This window comes from Amphiura filiformis, chromosome 14 (assembly GCF_039555335.1).
Source record: "Amphiura filiformis chromosome 14, Afil_fr2py, whole genome shotgun sequence".
NCBI classification, from domain to species: domain Eukaryota; kingdom Metazoa; phylum Echinodermata; class Ophiuroidea; order Amphilepidida; family Amphiuridae; genus Amphiura; species Amphiura filiformis.
In genome coordinates this window covers 54,405,213-54,425,102 of record NC_092641.1, presented here as the reverse complement: position 1 = coordinate 54,425,102, position 19,890 = coordinate 54,405,213, and the positions used below count along the sequence as shown (strand labels likewise).

General features: G+C 37.8%; 1 protein-coding gene across 2 annotated transcripts in view; it reads left to right on the top strand.

Moving 5' to 3' along the window:
• The window catches only part of LOC140170311 (uncharacterized), a gene marked incomplete at its 5' end in the record, with an annotated part of 33,910 nt that extends 15,695 nt beyond the window's left edge, over window positions 1-18,215 (top strand). Inside the window, 6 exon segments of one of the 2 annotated variants that reach the window (XM_072193679.1) lie at window positions 3,896-4,161; window positions 5,215-5,283; window positions 7,231-7,444; window positions 11,351-11,544; window positions 16,974-17,103; window positions 18,083-18,215. In XM_072193679.1, coding sequence (XP_072049780.1) covers window positions 3,896-4,161; window positions 5,215-5,283; window positions 7,231-7,444; window positions 11,351-11,544; window positions 16,974-17,019 — 789 coding nt within the window. 2 annotated transcript variants of the gene reach the window in all.
• Between the last annotated feature and the right edge of the window lie 1,675 nt (window positions 18,216-19,890).

Below are 19,890 nucleotides of genomic sequence, written 5' to 3'. Positions count from 1 at the left end.
TTACACGATTTTGAGATAAAAATCCCCCTCCTCCTTCCTTTTTTTCAAAACTCTGGACGTTATTTTACTTGGCCTTATTGCCTGACATTTAAATTTGTATGAGCTTTGTCATCTTTGCAGTAGAAATCTAGCCCCCCAAATAAATATTACTTCCGAATATTACCCCTAAATAAAAATTCCCTTTAAAAGGGAAAGCCAGCTTCAATATAGAAGAGGTCTTGTTATTAGTTTTGGTCACCGTGAAAGGCATTTTTAGGATCACGCTTACATCCATGAATACATTGACAGTCCACCAAACCATCAACGATGAGAACATGTACACCGAAACAGCAAAATACATTAACTCCGAATCTCCTGTCAACTCTTCAATTCATTACTCCAAATTATTCTGTTTTTTTGTCGTTTCTGCTTTTTACCCATGCTTATTATTAATATTAGGAAATGCGACATGTCATGTCAAAAACAGACACTTGGGCAGGTTATCAATTTTGAGGTGTCCTTAACTAAAATAAGTTAATAGGATTAATACTTCTGAAGCCATAAGCATATTTGTAATGAGTGTGTTACTTTTTGTGAAGTCTTTATAATTGATGAGGTATGCATAGCTCACTAGAATTGGATAATATATAATGAAGCGCTAATTATAGTGGCCACAAATACCATAAGTGTCATAAGTCAAGATGAATTGCCATGATAAATAAGTATGCAATGACACAATATGACAGTTATTTATCACTGTTTTGTCTGGCTTGAACATATCAAATTTAGATTATAGTATGTGAACAGGAGAAATGTATTGGGCTATTCCAGTTGAAATCCTTACACCCCTAAGTAAGACATGACCTTAATCTTTCACACAGGGAGTATGAATTTCAGTTGGGGTTACCTGGTATCTCCATTATCTACTCCCCCTGTGTGGGAGATTAATGTTGTGTCTTCCATAGGGGTGTGGATTTTACTGGAATAGCCAATATTATTACCTGGTGACTCCATTTGAAATCTACACCCCAGTGGGAGATTAATGTTGTGTCTTCCATAGGGGGTGTGAATTTCACATGGAATAGCCCATTATAGGTTGTGGGCATAAGATATATGGAGTAATGTATTATAATGAAGCATGAGAGTTATCTAGTCAAGCCAATTGATCTGTTCCGCTCTATTTATTGCCCCAGTTCCATGGCTTGTGTACACTCAATCTCCATGGAGGATGAAATAGATAGGAGAACACAGTGCAATAATAATTATGTGCCCCCTTGGTGTTGAATTATAGAGAGGGGTAGGGCAATTTTTTTTTTTTGGGTGGGGGGGCATTTTCACAGGTCAAAAAAAAAGGGGGGAGCAATTTTGAAACTTTTTTTGGACACTGATTCAATACTACCTAAAAGGGTATAGAAAATGATTTGGGAAACATCTGTATGCATTTCAGTGTAATGTTGTTGTTTTTTAGTTTGTTTGTTTGTTTTTTGCTACTGTCACCAGGGAGGGAAATAGAGGGTATTCCCCCTGCCCCATTTACAAAAGTAAAAAATCACGAATAATAATACATTGTAGGCCAAAAATATTCAATGTTACCAGGATACCAGGGTTCAAGTCAATAGTCCAAAGGGTTATAAGTCCAAAAACCCAATAACTTGGTATAAACCTTATAACCCCCATTCCTTAAACTTAACCCTAACCCTAACATATATAAACCTAAGCCCTTGTCTTAACCCTACATATAACTCCAACCCTAACACAAACCTAACCTAACCAAACCATAACTCTAATCCTAACACTGACAATAATCCTAACCTATCCCTATTCCTAACACCAACCCTACACCCTAATGATACCCCTAACCTTAACTCTAACCCTAATATAAAATGCTGTAAACCCTACTTTAACCCTTTTTGGACTAATGACCCTTTTGACTAATGGGCTATTGCCATCAAATGCCAATTGATACCAAAAGCTACAATCCCTGAAACATGGTTGGAACACTTTGATACAAGTTCTTCTAATATGCCCCCGATCAATGTTGCCAGTTGTTTATTTGGTCATGTACCCCTAGAAACACCCAACATTGATTGGTGGGGCAAGGGGAGGGTTGCAATAGTAGGCAAGGGTTCAGACTTCACACCAAAGAATGCGAAACTTTATATGTCAGCGAAAGTGAAAATTTAGTACATGTATGTCTAGTGATGTGGTCGGCACCGTTTTTTATTGTCGACATGTCGATATAATTCGTATACCGACGTCGACAGTGTGTCGACATAAAAAAAATTCTAAAAAAAAATATAAAAAAAATTTTTTTTTTTTTTTTTATAAAAAATATTTTTGGCCAGAAAATCAAGTTATAGGCCCAAACTGACTTGTTATTCAAGGTTGAAACCAAAGAAATACTGCTACTCAAAAAAAAAAAAAATGCCATTTTTTTTTTTTTACAAAGTTGGAAAAAGTTGTACATTTTAATTACTTTTGTTTCTATTGAACAGCTAGCAATGCATACTAATTCAATGTGTCCCTGACTGTTCAATAGAAGCAAAGGTAATCAAAATGTACAAGTTCATCCAACTTTGTAAAAAAAAATTGGCATTTTTTTTTTTTAGTAGCAGTATTTCTCTGGTTTCCAACCTTGAATAACAAGTCAGTTTGGGCCTATATACTTGCTTTTCTGGCCAAAAATATTTGTTGAAAAAACTAAAAAAAAAAAAAAAAAAAAAAAAATTTTTTGTCGACATGATTTTTTGATGTCGACATGTCGGCACACGATGCCGGCGTCGACATTATGTCGACATAAGGCATGTCGACCACATCACTATGTATGTCAAGTATAACAGAAATATGGTTTCAAACAGTCCTACTTTTACCCAAGGGTCCCAACTATTATACTTTTGACCGGAATTGTAGTTTCGCCCAACCTTATCAAATATTATAAATTGCACACTAAATTTGATCCATATGACTCACTTTCTTCATCATTACAAATGGCTTTAACATGATTGGTAACATTCCTATGTAAGATAGTACTACCTCTATCGGCCAGCCAGCCACAAAAATGTGAGTGCTATTAAACATTTGTGGCATGCCACATTTGTGAACTTGGCTATTTTAGTATCATCAGTAGAGTATTTATGATGAAGTTTCACATTTGTGACCCACCCAGTAACTATAAACAGATTCAGTGTGATATTTTTTTTTACAAACGGGAATAGAAACTGAATTGGGAATAAGGGACACTGCACCATTTGACTTTGGCTAAAATTTTAATAATTTAAAAAAAACTTGGGCAATGAAGTAGGAATAAGAATTAGCATCGCAGTAAAATTGTAAAGTGGAAAAAGGGTTGAAACATTTTGGTAATAATATCGGTTTTGCTTCAAAGACCGAAAGTAAAAATGATAATCTTAGTTGTTGCAATTAAGAATTTTGTAGTGAATCATTCAAATTTCAGAAATGATCAAGTCAAGATTTTGATTCACCCACAGCCAATGTCAGCACCATGGGGAGGGGGCATCTGGATCTCCCCACTTGGCTCCCTCATCATTGGCGGCACGAAGGGGGTGGGAGGGCATGGGGGAAAATGCCCCCCAGTCAGAACTCTTGCCCTGCCTGTTGCCCCCAGTAAAAGACACAAAATTATGAAAATTTCAACTTTTTGCTCCTCATCAGTTTAAATCCACTGAAAATTTCATTATTTAGGGCAGACCCGGCAGATATTGCCAAATTTGTAGATTTTTCCCCTCCCACTACAAAACAAGCAAACAAAGCAACATATTTCCCCCCCCCCTCCCCCCAATGCCCTTCTGGTACTACCACTGCATGCAAGTCTTTTTAGTTTCATGAGAGTCTTTGTAAGAATGGATTCAACACCTAAATTCTACTAACAATTATAATCCATCTTGTATCATATCAGGGTGTGGACAGAAGTAACGGCTACGCCCGTGTACGAGATGTCCAGAACGGTGGACCCACCACTGCATCATCGTCATCCGAGTTGATGAGTGGGGATGGCGTTACAGCAACCAGGGTTTCACCCCTAGCAAGTCACCGGAGTGTGGAACTAGCGGAAGATGAGGAAGATGAAGACGATGATGTACCACCGGCAATACCGGAAAAGATGCCGGATCTAGAGAACGGGATGGATATTAAGCCAGTTTCACCCGCCACTCACACACAAAGGTTAGTAATGCTTGTGGAACCAAGATTTATGTGGGGAATGTATTAGCTGATTTTTGGAGAAAATGGACTAACAATTTAGACAAAAGCTTTAGCACCTTAAAAGGCTCCTTAAGTATTTGGAGCAATTTGTGACCAAATTTGGTCCAATCAGGCTAACGTTGGCAAAAAAACATAAGAAAATGGACGTATAAAAGGTTCATAACTTTGCCACCAAGGATTCAAGAGACCTGGGGATTCAACAAGAGTTCATAAACTTCATCATGTACTGAGCACGTTTATGGTAGTAACTTTCCAAAATTTCCGACTTTGGCCCGACTGGATCAGATTGGGTCACATTTGTTTACTAAAAAAAATAAAATAAATAAATGTAGATATTTATAGCATTTTAGGCCATAAACAGCCTCAAAGCACTTTACATTTATTCCGCCGTTATTAGAATATGTCGGAACCATATTTGCTGCCCACAAATGGCGCAGGGTTAATCAGTACATCGACTGTGACTACCCCTAACAGCTTCCCATTGCGCCTGGGTGGGGTGAAGCAAGCGAGACAAAGCGCCTTGCCCAAGGGCACAACACGGTGGCGGGACGGGGACTCGAACCCACACACGTAAAGCAGGCTCTCAGATTATGAGTCCAACGCCGTAACCACTGAGCCACCGTGCCCCAAAAATTTTAATTTTATTTGCCGGACACCACATTTGCCCATCACTCAGTGAGTGGAATGCTCAGTGCACTGGTGGTATTTGCTGTAGAATAATTACCATAACAATAGGTGAAAACAGTTTTCGAATACTACATCACTACTTCTACAGCGAATAGTTTCATAACAACCAGAAAAGATATAGAAGGGGTTTGGTATTATTGAACATAATCAGCCGAAATGGGTAGTATTATACATTGTAGGTGAGAAATATAAACGTCCTATTAATTATATCTCTCTCTTCCATAGAGTCATATACTTTATATATTTAAGGTTACTCTTATAGTAAACTTGTTTTCCATGTACTTAAAGTTACTCTTAGTAAACTTATATTCCATTATATTTCTATAGCAGGGATGACCAACCTGTTGCAGTGTCCAATGCAGTCCACAAAACCAAAACCATTCATAAATTTTATAAGTAAGGAAAATTAATATAAATAAATGAAACTAAATGGGAACATAAATGTAGCCTCTATTTTTAACATTATAGTTTTACTGTGTTTGTATATAGTGTTATATTTAGTGTACCATATATGACCTATTTAGCTCTCTGGGTGAATGCGAGTGTTATGAAATTTAATTAAAAAAAACAAAAACAAAAAACAACCCACAATACATCCCTGCCCACATGGTTTTCCTTTGATTGGGCAATTCAAGTTAAATTCATATACCCCCCTATGGAAGACACAGTCTGACACAGATTCCAAATGGAGTCACCCATTCAGGTAGCCCTATTTCACATTACACTCGCTGTACTGTGTGGAAGATTAAGGTCATGTCTTCCATACGGTGTCTATGGATTTTAACTGGAATTGTCCATTTTTAACAATTTTACGTTGGAAGTTCTGAGGTACACATGTACTCAAGTTTCGTTTGGTAGAGATGTGCCTCTGAGTCTGACCCATGTTTACACTAAATTGTCCAAGAAAATTGCACCCATTTTTACACCAGAGATCCAGATTTTTGTCACAATGTCACAAAATGTTTACAACATTTTATTTGGTGAAATTGAGGTATTTTCTTGAAACATCTGAAAAATGACTCATGTTTGTACCAAAATTGTTGTAGAAAAAGCAGCTAATTAGGTCATATTCAGTATGTATATTTCTCTATATTTTTACTGCATGTATTTAATCTGTATTACTAGTAGATGATGATTATTGTAAGATAATTCTGGTGAAACATCATTAAGAGATACTGTGTAGCCCTTTTGAATCGACAGGGATGGTGGCTTGCACTCGGCAATATATGAAAGTAGCAGTTTTAGTGAGATATTTGACATTAGAAAGAGTCCCAAAAGGGGTGACCTGAGAAACTTTGGGTCAGACAAGTAGTCTTCTCCCAATTCTAACAAAAATTGTCATTTTCTAAGATATTTTCCCAAAATGTATTCATACATAAAACGGGATAATGGGTTGGCAGCATACCAATAAACCCACCAAAAGGGATACCGGTAATTAGTAAGAAGTTGGAAACTAAAATCAATATGGCTAAGCATCCCTGTCACCCATTTTTAGTGAGTAGTACCTCACCCATACCACATTACACCCATTACCCCTCTGATATGCAGCCTGTTGAGAGGTAGTCCTTTTCAGTAAAGGCATCATATGAGTAACGATAGTCCCAAATATGCAAATGAAGTTATGGTTACTGGCTAGAGTTGGGGTAGCCTTTTGCATATTGGGACTATCCAGATGATGGTGGATGCGATATCGCTATTTTAGCGTCGCCATTGGATTAACACATAATCATGAAATCTTCACAAACAATTCTAAATTTGTTATGTGGTGTCAAAGCAAAATTATCTTACTCTAAAACCGTTGGGGTTCTGCAAAGTACCCCACTGCAAGTATGTTAATTGTCCATTTATAATCGCTAACCGTGTATTGTGAATGGGGCTGTCAGCCCTGTATCTTCGCCAGCCTCGTACGTCCGTGTTGCGTGTCCTATGCCGCCTGGGACTATCATACATGTATGAGTATTGGCATTCTATTATATATACCAACTTGTAGTGAACAAAGTAAACCTTCTGTTTCTTTCCTTTTATTTTAACAAGACCAGCATGTTATCTTTTACCAAATCCGAATGTCACTGATTCAAACAAATATACTACCAGCATTTTTACGGTTGTCCATGGTGTATCTTTTGCATCTTGATTTAAATAGGTCATTCAAAAATTTCTGTCTTAACTGTCATAAACTGTCATGTAATTTCTCAAATTATTTTATTTGTCTCGTGCATGAGATCATTTTACAAACTTGAAAATTGTTGTAGTAGAACTTTTTGAATGATCCTATTTGATCAACCAAATTGTTGTCTTTTATTTGTTTGTCCAATCACATTTCAATTTTGTCTGTGTCTCCAGATTACCCAGTGTCGGTAACTCCCCCGGCCCGTCCCACCATGCAGACCGGACATCACCGGCTCCACCAGGGTCACCTCAACTAATCAACTCTCAGTCAGGGCTAGCTGCCAGCATAGCAGCGGGTACAGCGGCTGTAGCCAATGACCAACAGGATGGTCAACAGAACAACACAACTCCTAGTAATGTACAAGTGAAAGAGAAACCCTACACACAGGTGAGTCTGACCAGAGGTTGCTGTCATTGGGCCGTTCCAGTTGAGAACCATACACCCTCCTATAGAAGACATGATCTTAATTATCCACACAGGGAGTGTGAATTTTAAATGGGGTTACTGAATGGGTGACTCCATAGTCTCCATTTGAAATCTACTGTCTTAAATAGGGGGTGTATGGCTTTTAACTGGAATAGCCCATTCTGTCATTTTAAGTAAAAAGGCAGTAATTGCAAACCAGATACTGCCTTCTTAAGTCCGATTCAGACTCCATTGCTTTTAAAACTGAAATCTAAGCCAGCTTTTTATGAGCTCGGCAGTGAAGTTTTTCATTGTGCGGTGGAAATTTTGTCAGTGATATCGTGGTCGTGCACACTTGTGATTGGCTGCTGGAAAATCAAGGTCGGCAGAATGACCATAAAAGGAGATAGAGACCCCACATGCTTTTAAAACATTGCAGCACCATGCGGTACATTTTAATTTCATTGTGCGATGCTGCGATGTTTTTACAGTAGAGTCTGAATCAGACTTTTAATGGGAGACAGGTGCTATTAGAAGTGGAGTTGGCAACAGATATGCCAAGTGAAATACATAATAAAAGAGAAACCTGATTTCTTGATTGTAAACTTTGTTGCTCTATCAGCAAACCAAGTTTTTCATCAATAAACCTTGTTTTATGGTTGAGAAACCAAGTTTTCAAGTTTTTGGAAAACTTGTTTTATCGACCGAGAAACCAAGTTTGTCAAAAACTTGGATTTTCAAATCGAAAAACTAGGTTTATCAAATTGAGAAACCAGATTTCTCAAATGTGAAAGGCTTGGTTTTATCAACTGAGAAACAAAAATTTTCGAAAAACTTGGCTTCTCAATTCTAAAGGTTTCTCTCTTAGATTGTGCATTTAGTCTCCATGTACATCAGCACAAAGACAAAGGTTTAAGCAGGATCTAAATAGAGAGGTAAAGCATATCTTAAGAGTCCCAACATCATCTGTAAAGGACATAAAGCACATAGGCTGTATCAAACTGTTGCTATCCATTGGTTTTCAATGTACAGCCCAACTTCTTTTATATATTTGTGATAGACCAAGTTTATTCAAGGTCAATTTTAGAACGATAATTCCCGTTAAAATCATTAGGTAAACTAAAAACACACACTAAAATGACGAACTATGAACTAGAAACACTGACTTCTGGCTCACTTCCGGGTTTCTGATCCATATTTTCGCCAATTATTGACGCTATTATCGACCATGTGCGCAACTTGGTAAGCTTACTACACAAGATAGCATGGAAATATCGGCATTTTTTAAACATCTTGGTTGAAAAAAGTGGTGGGGCGTTTATTTGAGGGGGCGACTATTTGACGAAATACGGTAAGTGAAAAATCTGGATAAGGGAAAAAAAGTTGTTTGATTGTCCTCATCTGACCAACCCTAACCTGGAAAATCTGGAAAAAAATGGTTGTGTGTGAGCTGTACAAAAGAATACCGACTCTTTAATTGTTGAAATTCCAGAAAAAGTTTTATTCTTTCAAACATTTTTGACATTCCAAAAAGGTTTTTTTGAATGGTTTCTTTACACTTCTAAAATGTTTTGAAAACATGAATAAAGCAATATGCATTAGAAAAATATACCAATTCACACCAATTGGGCTATTACTTTTTAGAATACATGTATTGGAAATCTGATCGACCAACCCTACTTTGAAAATTTTCTGTAATGTTTACATTGTAAAAAATTGCTATACAAGCTGAAATTTGTGTAGCCTAAATGGGGAGCATTTTGCTCTGCTATACCAGGTAAATCCGCTTTACCCTACCCCTTGGAGGGGACTAATGGACAATCAAACAATTTCGATTGGTAAAAGTGAATTATGTGGAAGTGCTAAACTCAGTATAGGGCAATAACACTGAAATCTAGTATTTTAGGTAAGTTTTATGTCTGGTTTATTTTTTAAATCAAATTTGATAGCAGGCAAACCTCAATATCTAGCAGAGACACTGTGTGGATGTGGTTACAAATTTGTTTATAACTAGTTAGTGCCCCCAAAATGATTATCATGACACTGAGATCAACTTGTAAGTTCAAGTGATTGATTGTTTGCTGCTATCTCATAGAGTGACATTAAGGGATTTGTACCTAATTGATATAGTACATACACACTAGGCCCGGGTTGCCAAAGAAATTCAGCCCAAATTGTGGAACAGATTGATGAAAAAGTAGCCCAATTTTTGTCTTAGCCATTGATTTGTTTGGGAAAAATTACTTCGGTCAGTGTTTAAAATGTTTTAAAACGCCACCCAACTGGCCTGTGACACTAGGAAGAACAGATTGATTAAGTGTATTTTCAACTGATTGAGTGTCCCAGGTTAAAGAAGAAATAAAACAAACAAAAAACTAGAATAGCAAATGGTCACAAGTTGCAGGGGAAATCATCAAAGGTGGCCCAATTGGGCTATTAAATCGCAGATCAGGCAACACTGACAAGGCCTAGCCTAGTTTGGAACAGGAAATTAAGTAAGGAACTTAATACTTGACAAATTAAATTGATAACTTGCGACAGAGTCATTGTAATGACTAACTCAATACTGTCATGCGGATTTGTTTTGTTTTTGTTGGGAAAATAAGCATGAACCAGCTCTGATTCAGAAGCTTTTAATGTTTGATATGAGGGCCAATGGGCCTTTCTCCTTGCTCTGTAAGCCTAATACTTAGCAAGAAATGACAATGACAACTAGTTGAGTCAAATAATAGGATAGTGTAAAACCCTAGTGATTTATGGACACTTTTAAACCTCATTACTTCTTGAAGTTATTGATCTAATCTATATAAAAGTGTCATATTTAGAAGGATAAAAATCTGATAAACTGTGATATCAGATTTATGTAAAAATACTTAGTTTAAAAAAAAAATCTTTAAAAACAATGTGATTTGACCATAACAGCACAACAAAATATTTGTGATAGTATAATTTATTGTGTTTTTATTACTTTTCAAAAACTAAATGTGACGATCTAGGAGAGCATTTGTTAAATATTTTTATAATTTGACCTACTTTTTAGTATTTCCAGAAATATTCTAACTCAATACTGTCATGCGGATTTGTTTTGTTTTTGTTTCGGAAATTAAGCATGAACCAGCTCTGATTTAGATAATTCTCCATCCGCCACAGTTTTGATTTAAAAAAAAAAGATTTTTAAATTAAAAAACTTTTAAAAAAATCAAAGAAATCAGAAACCCTGCTTTGTTAATCAATCAATCAATCAATCAATCAATCAATCAATCAGTCTTTATTTCATTCAAAATACAACAATACAATAACAGCAAAAACAACACATTTGAATGAGGAGATGCTCAGAAGGCCAAAAAGGCCTGAACAAGCACCCCTTAACCTTAGCCTAAGTTTCTTAATTTGTCTAATAAAATACAATTACATACATACAAACACCCCCCCACCCTCTTTCATACATTCATGTAGAACGAACTAAGCAGGAAAAAATGATGAATAAAGAACATGCAGAATATAAGTGTAAGACAAATTAGGATTTCATAACATATGCCCACGTATATCGCAAAAGAAAGCTGACATTTTGTGAATATAGTATAAATGCTAAGAGATCATATTGGCCGATGGTTTGTATGGAGTGCCTCCCAAGCGGTGACGGAGGAGACTAAGATTCAAAAGCTTTTAATGCTGATATGAGGGAAGTTGGATCTTTCTCCATATTCTTTAATACTTTGCATTGGGTGCTTAGTTGTCACTCAAGATATTATATTGGGGTGTTTATTAGGGGTGGGGTACACTTGAGTTATACGTATAGCAGCAGGTTTAAAATACATTTATATTGTAAACAGCTTAACAAATTTTTTCTCACAAGTAAGCCTATTGATTGTTTTGTTTATATCCCAGGTCAGCGCCAGAGAAAGCCTTGAATTTGTGCGAGCACGCCAACAAGCCGAGCACACAGCGTGCTCAATGGCCCATTATGAGTTTATAAGCGAGAACGACTATGATGGGATATCTGAAACTGTCAACGAGGGGCAGATGAGTCGCAGCCAGAAAGACCGCCACCACTGCCTAACAATAGGCAACCCGGGCCCCAGGTGAGTGTAGGATAGTCATCAAAGAAAGCCACATTGGAATATTCCAGTTGAAATCCTTACACCCCCTATGGAAGATATTACCTTAATCTTCCATAGAAGGAGTGTGAGTTTCAAATTTTTTCTCTATTTGATATCTACACCCCCCTGTGTGGGAGATTAATATCATGTCTTCCATAGGGGGTGTATGGATTTCAACTGGAATAGCGCAATGAAGTGAATTAACACTTCCTACAAGCAAGTTAGATTTTTGCGAATCCCACCCCAGTGTGAATGTTCAATCATAGGCATATACAGCGCTCGAAATAAGGCGCGTCCTTGCGTCAAATACCCGTGAAAGTAGGCGCGGACCCGCACATTTCCTAGGGTACGGGTCCGCGTGACCCGTAAAAATTAAACCATGCAAAGAGCAGAAAATCCTAGTTTGAATGTTCCACAGGAAAATCTGGTTCACATTATAGGTCCAGCTCCCTGAGTACACTTTCATTTTAGTTTCCCATCAAGTTTTCAACCCGGGTTTTCAATTTTCTACAATCTACATACCGTGATCGCCGTAGCTAATTCTTTCTTTTGAAATATCAAAATTGGCGAGGACCCTTGAAATTTCAAAGGCAAGGGTCCAGAGAACCCTTTGATTTTTCTTCTTATTTCGAGACCTGGGCATATGTGACCCATCACATCGAAACACGGCAGTTGTCGGAAAACCACATTTAAAGATAATAAAGAAAAAGGGCCTCGATAAATAAAGAAAATAATAAGGAATTTGAACTCTATTTGTCACATAAAATCACCATTCTACATGCGACATTGATGAAAGAAGTATCATTTTAAAGCTGAAAAGCAGTCCTTTAACTTGGCAAAGAAACCTACAAGTTCATTTTTGACGACAACTGCCGTGTTTCGATATGATGGGTCACATATATCATACAATTTTGATTACAAAATTAAGACAAGCCATCAATTGAAGCAGGAGTGGGACTGTTCTCGGATTATGTCCTGTACCCTATTCTCAGTTTGTCAATCTGCCATTCACGACAGAGGCATCTGATAAGTAAATCAACCATATAGTGGTTCGGAGGCATGGCTCCAGTTAATAGTGAAACCTATTTTAGAATTTTAAATCTGACCTTCATAATATCAGGTTTGTTGATGATCAATGCTGGAAGGCTTTGATTTTGTTGGCAAAGAAGGTTTAAAGAAAATTGAGATTAAGGTGTGATCTTGTTGAAAAGTGAGATAGAAAGAATTTTTGCTGTTCTATGAACTTCTTAACAACCCCTTGTCGTTAAAAAAAAAAAAATATACATAGGATTTTGTAAAGTTGGTGTCAATTAAAAGCAAGTATTAAAGGGCAGATTTTCATTACCTTGGTGTATATCACCTGTTGCATCTAAACCCATCGTATGGAATCTATTATAATTCTGATTACAAATTGAGAGAAAATTGCCAGAGCTCCTGTACATTCCCCCTACTTCCCATCATTATAGTAAGCCAATAGTGTAATCAATCAAGATAGCCTTGTTTTATATTGATGGACATATCCTGATCAGGGGTGACTCAGTACAGATTTGTAGTATATGCATTAAACTTGCCAAACTTGGTTGTCAATTGTCCATATATGGATGAATCCACTTTTCCTAGAGATAGAGGGTTTTGAAGTTTGTTATTGTATAGAAGGGGTCATCTGAAAATATTGTTTAGGTTTGTTTTGTGATAAAACCATGACAATTTGAAATATCAAAACCCTGTATTGTAACATACTCCACATATAACAGGTGTTACTGTTAGTAAAAATTGTTCTATTGCAGTTGCAATCCATACCCCCCCCCCCCCCCATGGAAGACATTAGCTTAATCTGCCACACAGGGAGTGTGAATTTCAAATGGGTATACCTGAATGGGGGATTCCATTTGAAATCTACACCCCCTGTGTGGGAGATTAAGGTTATTCTTCCTACATTTGTATAAAAAATTAATCTGGTCAACCATTGAAACTTGTGTTTTTTAGATCAAATCACTGATGTTGCAACCAAAACCTTTGGTTTTGAGCTCAAATTGGATGGAGGGAGGCCCTAAGCCCCCACATTGTTTTCCAGTGAGGAAAATTGCTTGTTTAGCATGTTCAGTTCACTGAGTTAACCACTGTTGCCAATAACCAAGATCTGCACTATCAGAATGGTGGATTTTGAATTTTGAAGCTAGCACAGGTTTCATAAATTGTATCTACGGATTTTCCAGAGCAAAAACAAAACAAACAAAAAAACATCAAACAAATTTGACACATTTTGGGGACAACTAAAATGTTTTAGCAGAATCTAGCTTAGCTTAGAAGGACAACCTCCATTTTCCCCTTATATATTTCGGACACTGCTGCCAACCAACATCTGTCATCTTTAGCTGGAGTGGATCAGATTATACCAGGAAGGTCACAAGAACAATAATACTTAAATAGAATGTGTGTAATACAGGATATTTTATTTGACGACTTACATATAGTATGATTTGAACTTAGTAGAGTGCCCCTTACACGTCATGGTAGTAACAGTTGTTAGCAATCGCTTTAAAGTTATAAGCCTAAAGAAAATCTTTCCATTGAATTCAACCTTTCATGTTTAATTGAGTTTAGGCGTCTTATTGACTCGCACAACTGGATCAACTAGTAGTTCTTAGAAAATGGGAGCAACTTTGTGGTTGCCTCCTATAACCATGCCTATTGCAGAGGGAAGATGTGCAAAATCTGATTTTCACATTGTAATGTACCCGAATAAACTATATATTATACCCTGCGAAAAACAAGACCCAAGGCGCTGTATTTGAGATATTTAATAAAATCTGCCTAACAGATTCACCAATACTCATTCATGATACTAGGCTAGAGTCCAAAATTTACCGTTTTCTAAAATCCATTTTCCGTGTTGTAATCTGTGTTGTAAAATTTGTAAATCCGTGTCATGAATGAAGCTTAAAATGTATAAACAATGATATTAATGTCACAATAAAGTGTTCAATATCGCGATTAATATGCTCTGATTGGAATATTCTCACAATAATAGGCCGACTATTACAATTTTTGAAGGGATATAGGGGGTCATGTCTTGGTAATATACCTTTATTTCGGTATTATTAAACAGTATTTTTATTATAAAAATTGACATACACAACTCATGATTGTTTTTAACATTTATTTCTCTTATCTTTAAAACAATTTTTGTCACATCATACCAAAATGTCATTTTCCGTGTTGTACCTCCGATTCCGTGATTTTCTTCCGTTTTCCGTAAAAGCGGAAAACTTCGGACTCTACCCAAGGCACTGTATTTGAGATATTTAATATAATCTGCCTACAGTCAGTCTACTCTGAAGTACAAAGTACCGATGCGGACGCATACCTGCAGCAGAGACGCGGCACTGCGCACTGTTTACGCTCTGTATACGCGCGTGTTGTCACTTTGTACTTCAGAGTGGACAAACTGTATCAGATTTACCAATACTCATTCATGACCTAGGCACTGAAATGAATGGGCTATTCCAGTTGAAATTGATTCATTCACCCCTAATATGGAATGGACTATTCCAGTTGAAATTGATTCATTCACCCCTAATATGGAATGGGCTATTCCAGTTGAAATTGATTCATTCACCCCTAATATGGAAGACATGATTATGGACATGGTGCAATCTTTTCCTGTTCTTTTCTCTGGACTACCATTAAAACAATGTTTCCAAATTTTGAGTTGTGCTGCTCGATCAATTTTTATGACAGGCAAAAACAGGTATAGTAATGCCCCATATGATAGTATAATTACATTTCTACTAGTGTGGTTACCACTATTCACCACATTTTTGTTCACACTATCTAAACTTAAACATACCTCTGGCGTTAAATTTGACTGGGAAATTACACCCCTTTATTCTCCCACATAGGTATTGTGAATTTCATATGGGGCTACCTGAATGAATGACTCCATTAGAAATCTACACCCCCTGTGTGTGAGATTAACGTCATGTATTCCACAGGGGGTGTGTGGTTTTCAACTGTAATTGCCCAATGTTCCCCTTTGCCACCACTATCACATTGCCAACTGTAATTAAAAGTCTGAAAATTGACCTTCGTACTAGTATAATAGAATTTAAATCCATGCAGAAACTGGTAACGTCATACCCTTCAACCTTGTATATAAGGGAACAATCCAAAAGTTCAATGACGTCCTATAAACGAAAGTCCTTTGATGGGGGGTCAAAAAATCTGATTACGTTTTTAAAAAAAATAGTTAAAATATTGGTCAAAGTTGATCTTTTGAGGTTGGAATTTTCAATATTTTACACTTATGTTACAGGGAGGGAGGAAGGGAGGAGGTCATGCAGCCTCTTAACGAAAGCACTTTCCTTTATTGGACATCATCAAACATTTGGGTTGTTCCCTAACATTGGCAGTGATAGTGGATGAATTTGTCAGCTTATATGGCATCATAGTGATTGATAGGTTTGGCAAGGATTCAAATTACTCAGAGTATGAGTGCATCAGCCATTTATTGGTTGACACAGACCTTTATTAGGTGTCACTAGGCAGTACATGGTCACTTTGATAGAATCCATAAGTGCCAAACTGGCTTCTGGACATTGAGTGGTACAGATTGTCGGTAACCATTGTGGCCCCAAATTAATTTTATTGACCATTTCAAACAAAAAATTTAAGGACTTGTGCTAAGAATTGCATACCCTAGACATACCAAAATAAACCTTTGCAGCCAGGATCAACCCTTTCAAATATATATGGGTAGCACACAAGGACAGTTAAGCTATTTGGGTGGTTTTTCATAAGGGTCAAAAGTCCGATCCTCCAATACAGCATGTACCAACGGTCATTCTCCAATTCATCGGTCAGGGGGTAGCAATCTAGACTAAATCCTTTGTCATCAACACTGCGCATGTATGTGTATTATGTTGGACTCATGAAAATATTCCTGAGCGACTTTGGTCCTGCGCCATACCAGGACTTCCTATCGACGTCTGTGTCCTATCGCACCATTATGACAAGGTTGCGCTCTGCTATTCTAAAAATATGTGTTAAAAAAATACATTTCGTCACAACTTGCGCAGTCTCTGACATAACTGTGCTGACCTAAACCACTGGATACCGGATTTCTCAGGTGCCAACCCAGACACTTGACGATGAGGGGGCGGCAGTCTTGATAGCAACCATGGCAAATTGGCTATACACTGTAAAAGACAGTAGCACTAACACCGCTCTCTTTAGTCATTATACTGGCTTGAGCATTTTGTTTGAGCCTGGTCCCATCAGGACCCAAGTGTGTCTCCACATGGAGCGACCATTTAAACAAACAAACAAACATGGATTGTAGGCGGAGGATATTTGTCAGTATGTTGTGATCACATTGAATAACTTCTATTTTGTTTATGTTTATCTTGTAGCAGCAGGTTGCTAGTCCACCTCCTGGATGGCAGCAGGCGCCAATAGCAAGAGCAGCATTGTATGAGGAAATCAATGAAAACGATAGGCCACAGCCACCGCCAGGTGCAGCAGTAGCAGCAGCAACACCAGGTAATGATACTAACCCCATGGGCACTACTTTCTTCCTGACAGAGCTCCTGATTGGTTAATTACCTGATTAACCAATCAAAATAAAGCTTTTAGATCTCCTCTTCAGTCCTACTGACTATTCTTACCATAGCTCTGATTAGTTCAATGGTATAGCCCTCTTTGTAACCAATCAAATAAGTTCTTAGAGGTTGATAATTCAGCTGGTACTGTCCATGCAGGTTTCTGGAAATGTCATTGAAATTTTAAAACCATCAAAAATCATGTAAAGTCATGGATTTTTTATCTTATTTTGGTCACAAAGAGTTAGTATTGTTGAAGTCATTGACAAAACTTATGAAATTCTGGAAAAGTGAAAATGCAAATTTATTTAGTGTACAAAAGAGAGAGAGAGAGAGAGAGAGAGATTATTCATTAAGAGGGTCATACTCATACTGAACACTAGAAAAGCACGAACAATCTCATAACATGTTATACTCAGCGTAGTGTATATGGTCTCTACACATGCTGGGTGATTGTGAATAGAGTAAAAGGCACTTCATGGGTTATTCCAGTTGAATTCCATACACCCCCTGTGGAAGACATGAACTCAATCATCCACACAGGGGGTGTAGATTTCAAATGGAGTCGCCCATTCACGTAACCCTGTTTGAAATTCACACGTTCATATGGAAGACATGAGCTCAATCATCCACACAGGTGGTGTAGCTTTCAAATGGATTTGCCCATTCCAGGTGACCCCATTTGAAATTCACACTCCCTGTGTGGAAGGTTAATTATCTTGTCTTACAAAGGGGGTGTATGGATTTCAACTGGAATAGCATATTGTTGTATTCTTTGATGACTATCTTTGATGGTTTTCTTTGATAGCCCTATCTGGCAGTCATCAGTGTGTGGTTTACTTGATGAGTGAAGTGACCTTTAAATTTGAGATATTTCTGTGATGATATAAATTAAATTGTTTGTCAACTTAACTTTGCAGCTGCTGACGCTGATGAAGAAGATGATGATATGCAGCCCTATGCAGTCACCCAGAAATCCACCAGGCAAACAACTCGCACTGCCCAAAGAAGCGCCCCCAATGCCACAACAGGGGCAGTGTATGCTCAGGTTGACAAAGATAGAGGAGCCTCAGGCAAAGCCTCGGATCTGTACTCGCAAGTCAAAAGGCCCCCCGGAGGAAGTGTCCGAGCCGCTGGGAATCATGACATGAGGTCAAATGTCGAAGGTCCTCCGAGCCCACCTGCACCTGTCATGTCTACCAATCAACCGAGGGAAACGGATAATGAACTGTATGCCAAAGTACAGAAGATGCCCTCTGTAGATGGAGCGCAAAAAAGGATTAATGGGATGGAAGGTCATGGGGTCACATTGGGGTCATCTCCTCCAGAAGGAGTGGGACCTGACCAAAGTTATCAATCCATTGATGAGGTCATGAATGAAAATGGTGATCATAATGGAGTCGGGGCAGCAGGGTTGGTTTACGTGAGCCAGAATTCTGGTAAGCCACGGAATTGGAAGCCGAAGGAACACACTTATCAAGCTGTTGATAATAAGAATGTACATAAAAAAGGGAAGAAAGAAAAGAAAGATAAAAAGAAGGATCATCAGAACAATAGGACCCCATCACCTCAGCCACAAACTAATCCTTGGAAGCCTAGGTTTCCAGTACATCAGCATTCTGGTTATGAAGAGGTCAATGTGAACAATGCGCCTGTGCTACAAACGGTCGATAACGCCAACAAGAGATCAAGGTCGCGCACAAATAGCAGAGAACAAGTTCGGGTCAACGGTATCGGGAATCAGGAGACGAGAGTACGCACCAATAGCAGAGAGCAAGTTGGAAAACAAGACATGAGGATACGCACCAATAGTAGAGAGTACATCGGGAATCAGGACACCAGAATGCGCACTAACAGCAGAGAGCAAGTTAGGGTGAACGGAATCGTGCCGCAGCAGGGGAACCGATCACGAACAAATAGTCGGGAACCGGTGGTGCAAGATACAAGGGGGATAAGTCAAGAAAATGGGAATAATAATTGCAGTCAAGTTGAGTATTTCTTGCCAAGCTATGTGCAAGAAACAAGGTTATAAAAAGCACAGGATTGGAAGCATTCCCATCATGCAATGCAGTTTCCCACCCACCATTCAATATCTTGGGAATGAGACCGAACTACGCCATTGCCGATACACGCATTGTGACTGTGTATGCTTGACAATTCCAATGTGCACAGTGTAGATCTGCTCAACGTTGATAACATCACTCAGTTTCTTTGCAAAGAATCCTGGGAATTACTGGAGAGGTGAAATTTCAAATCAAAGTGCATTCTGGGAAGCTTGTAATTCATCCTCTGGTAATGAAGTTAATCAAACAAATTAAGAGAAACATTTCTTGCCTGTATGGTATACACAAGGCTCACATATGTGACTTATAATTATCTGGGCAAAATGAGGGGAAAGTTAAAAAAAAAAAAAATGAAAACAGATTTTACTTTTAGAATGTTTATAAAGTCCAATATTTCTTTCAGGTGTAAACACCTTTCAAATCACAAAAGAAAATGTATTTTTTAAGCCTCAGAATTAAATTTAAAGATGTGTAAGCATCTAGTAGGTCCATAAAATATCTTCAACAGGAGGAGTATGAATTTCAAATGGAATGAACTCATTAAGCAGCTCCATTTGAACTTAATACACCCTTTGAGAAAGATTCAAGCTGAATACCTGAATCTGCTACAGAGGGAGGGTAAGTTTCAAATAGAGTTGGCTAATGTGCTCATACCATTTGAAATT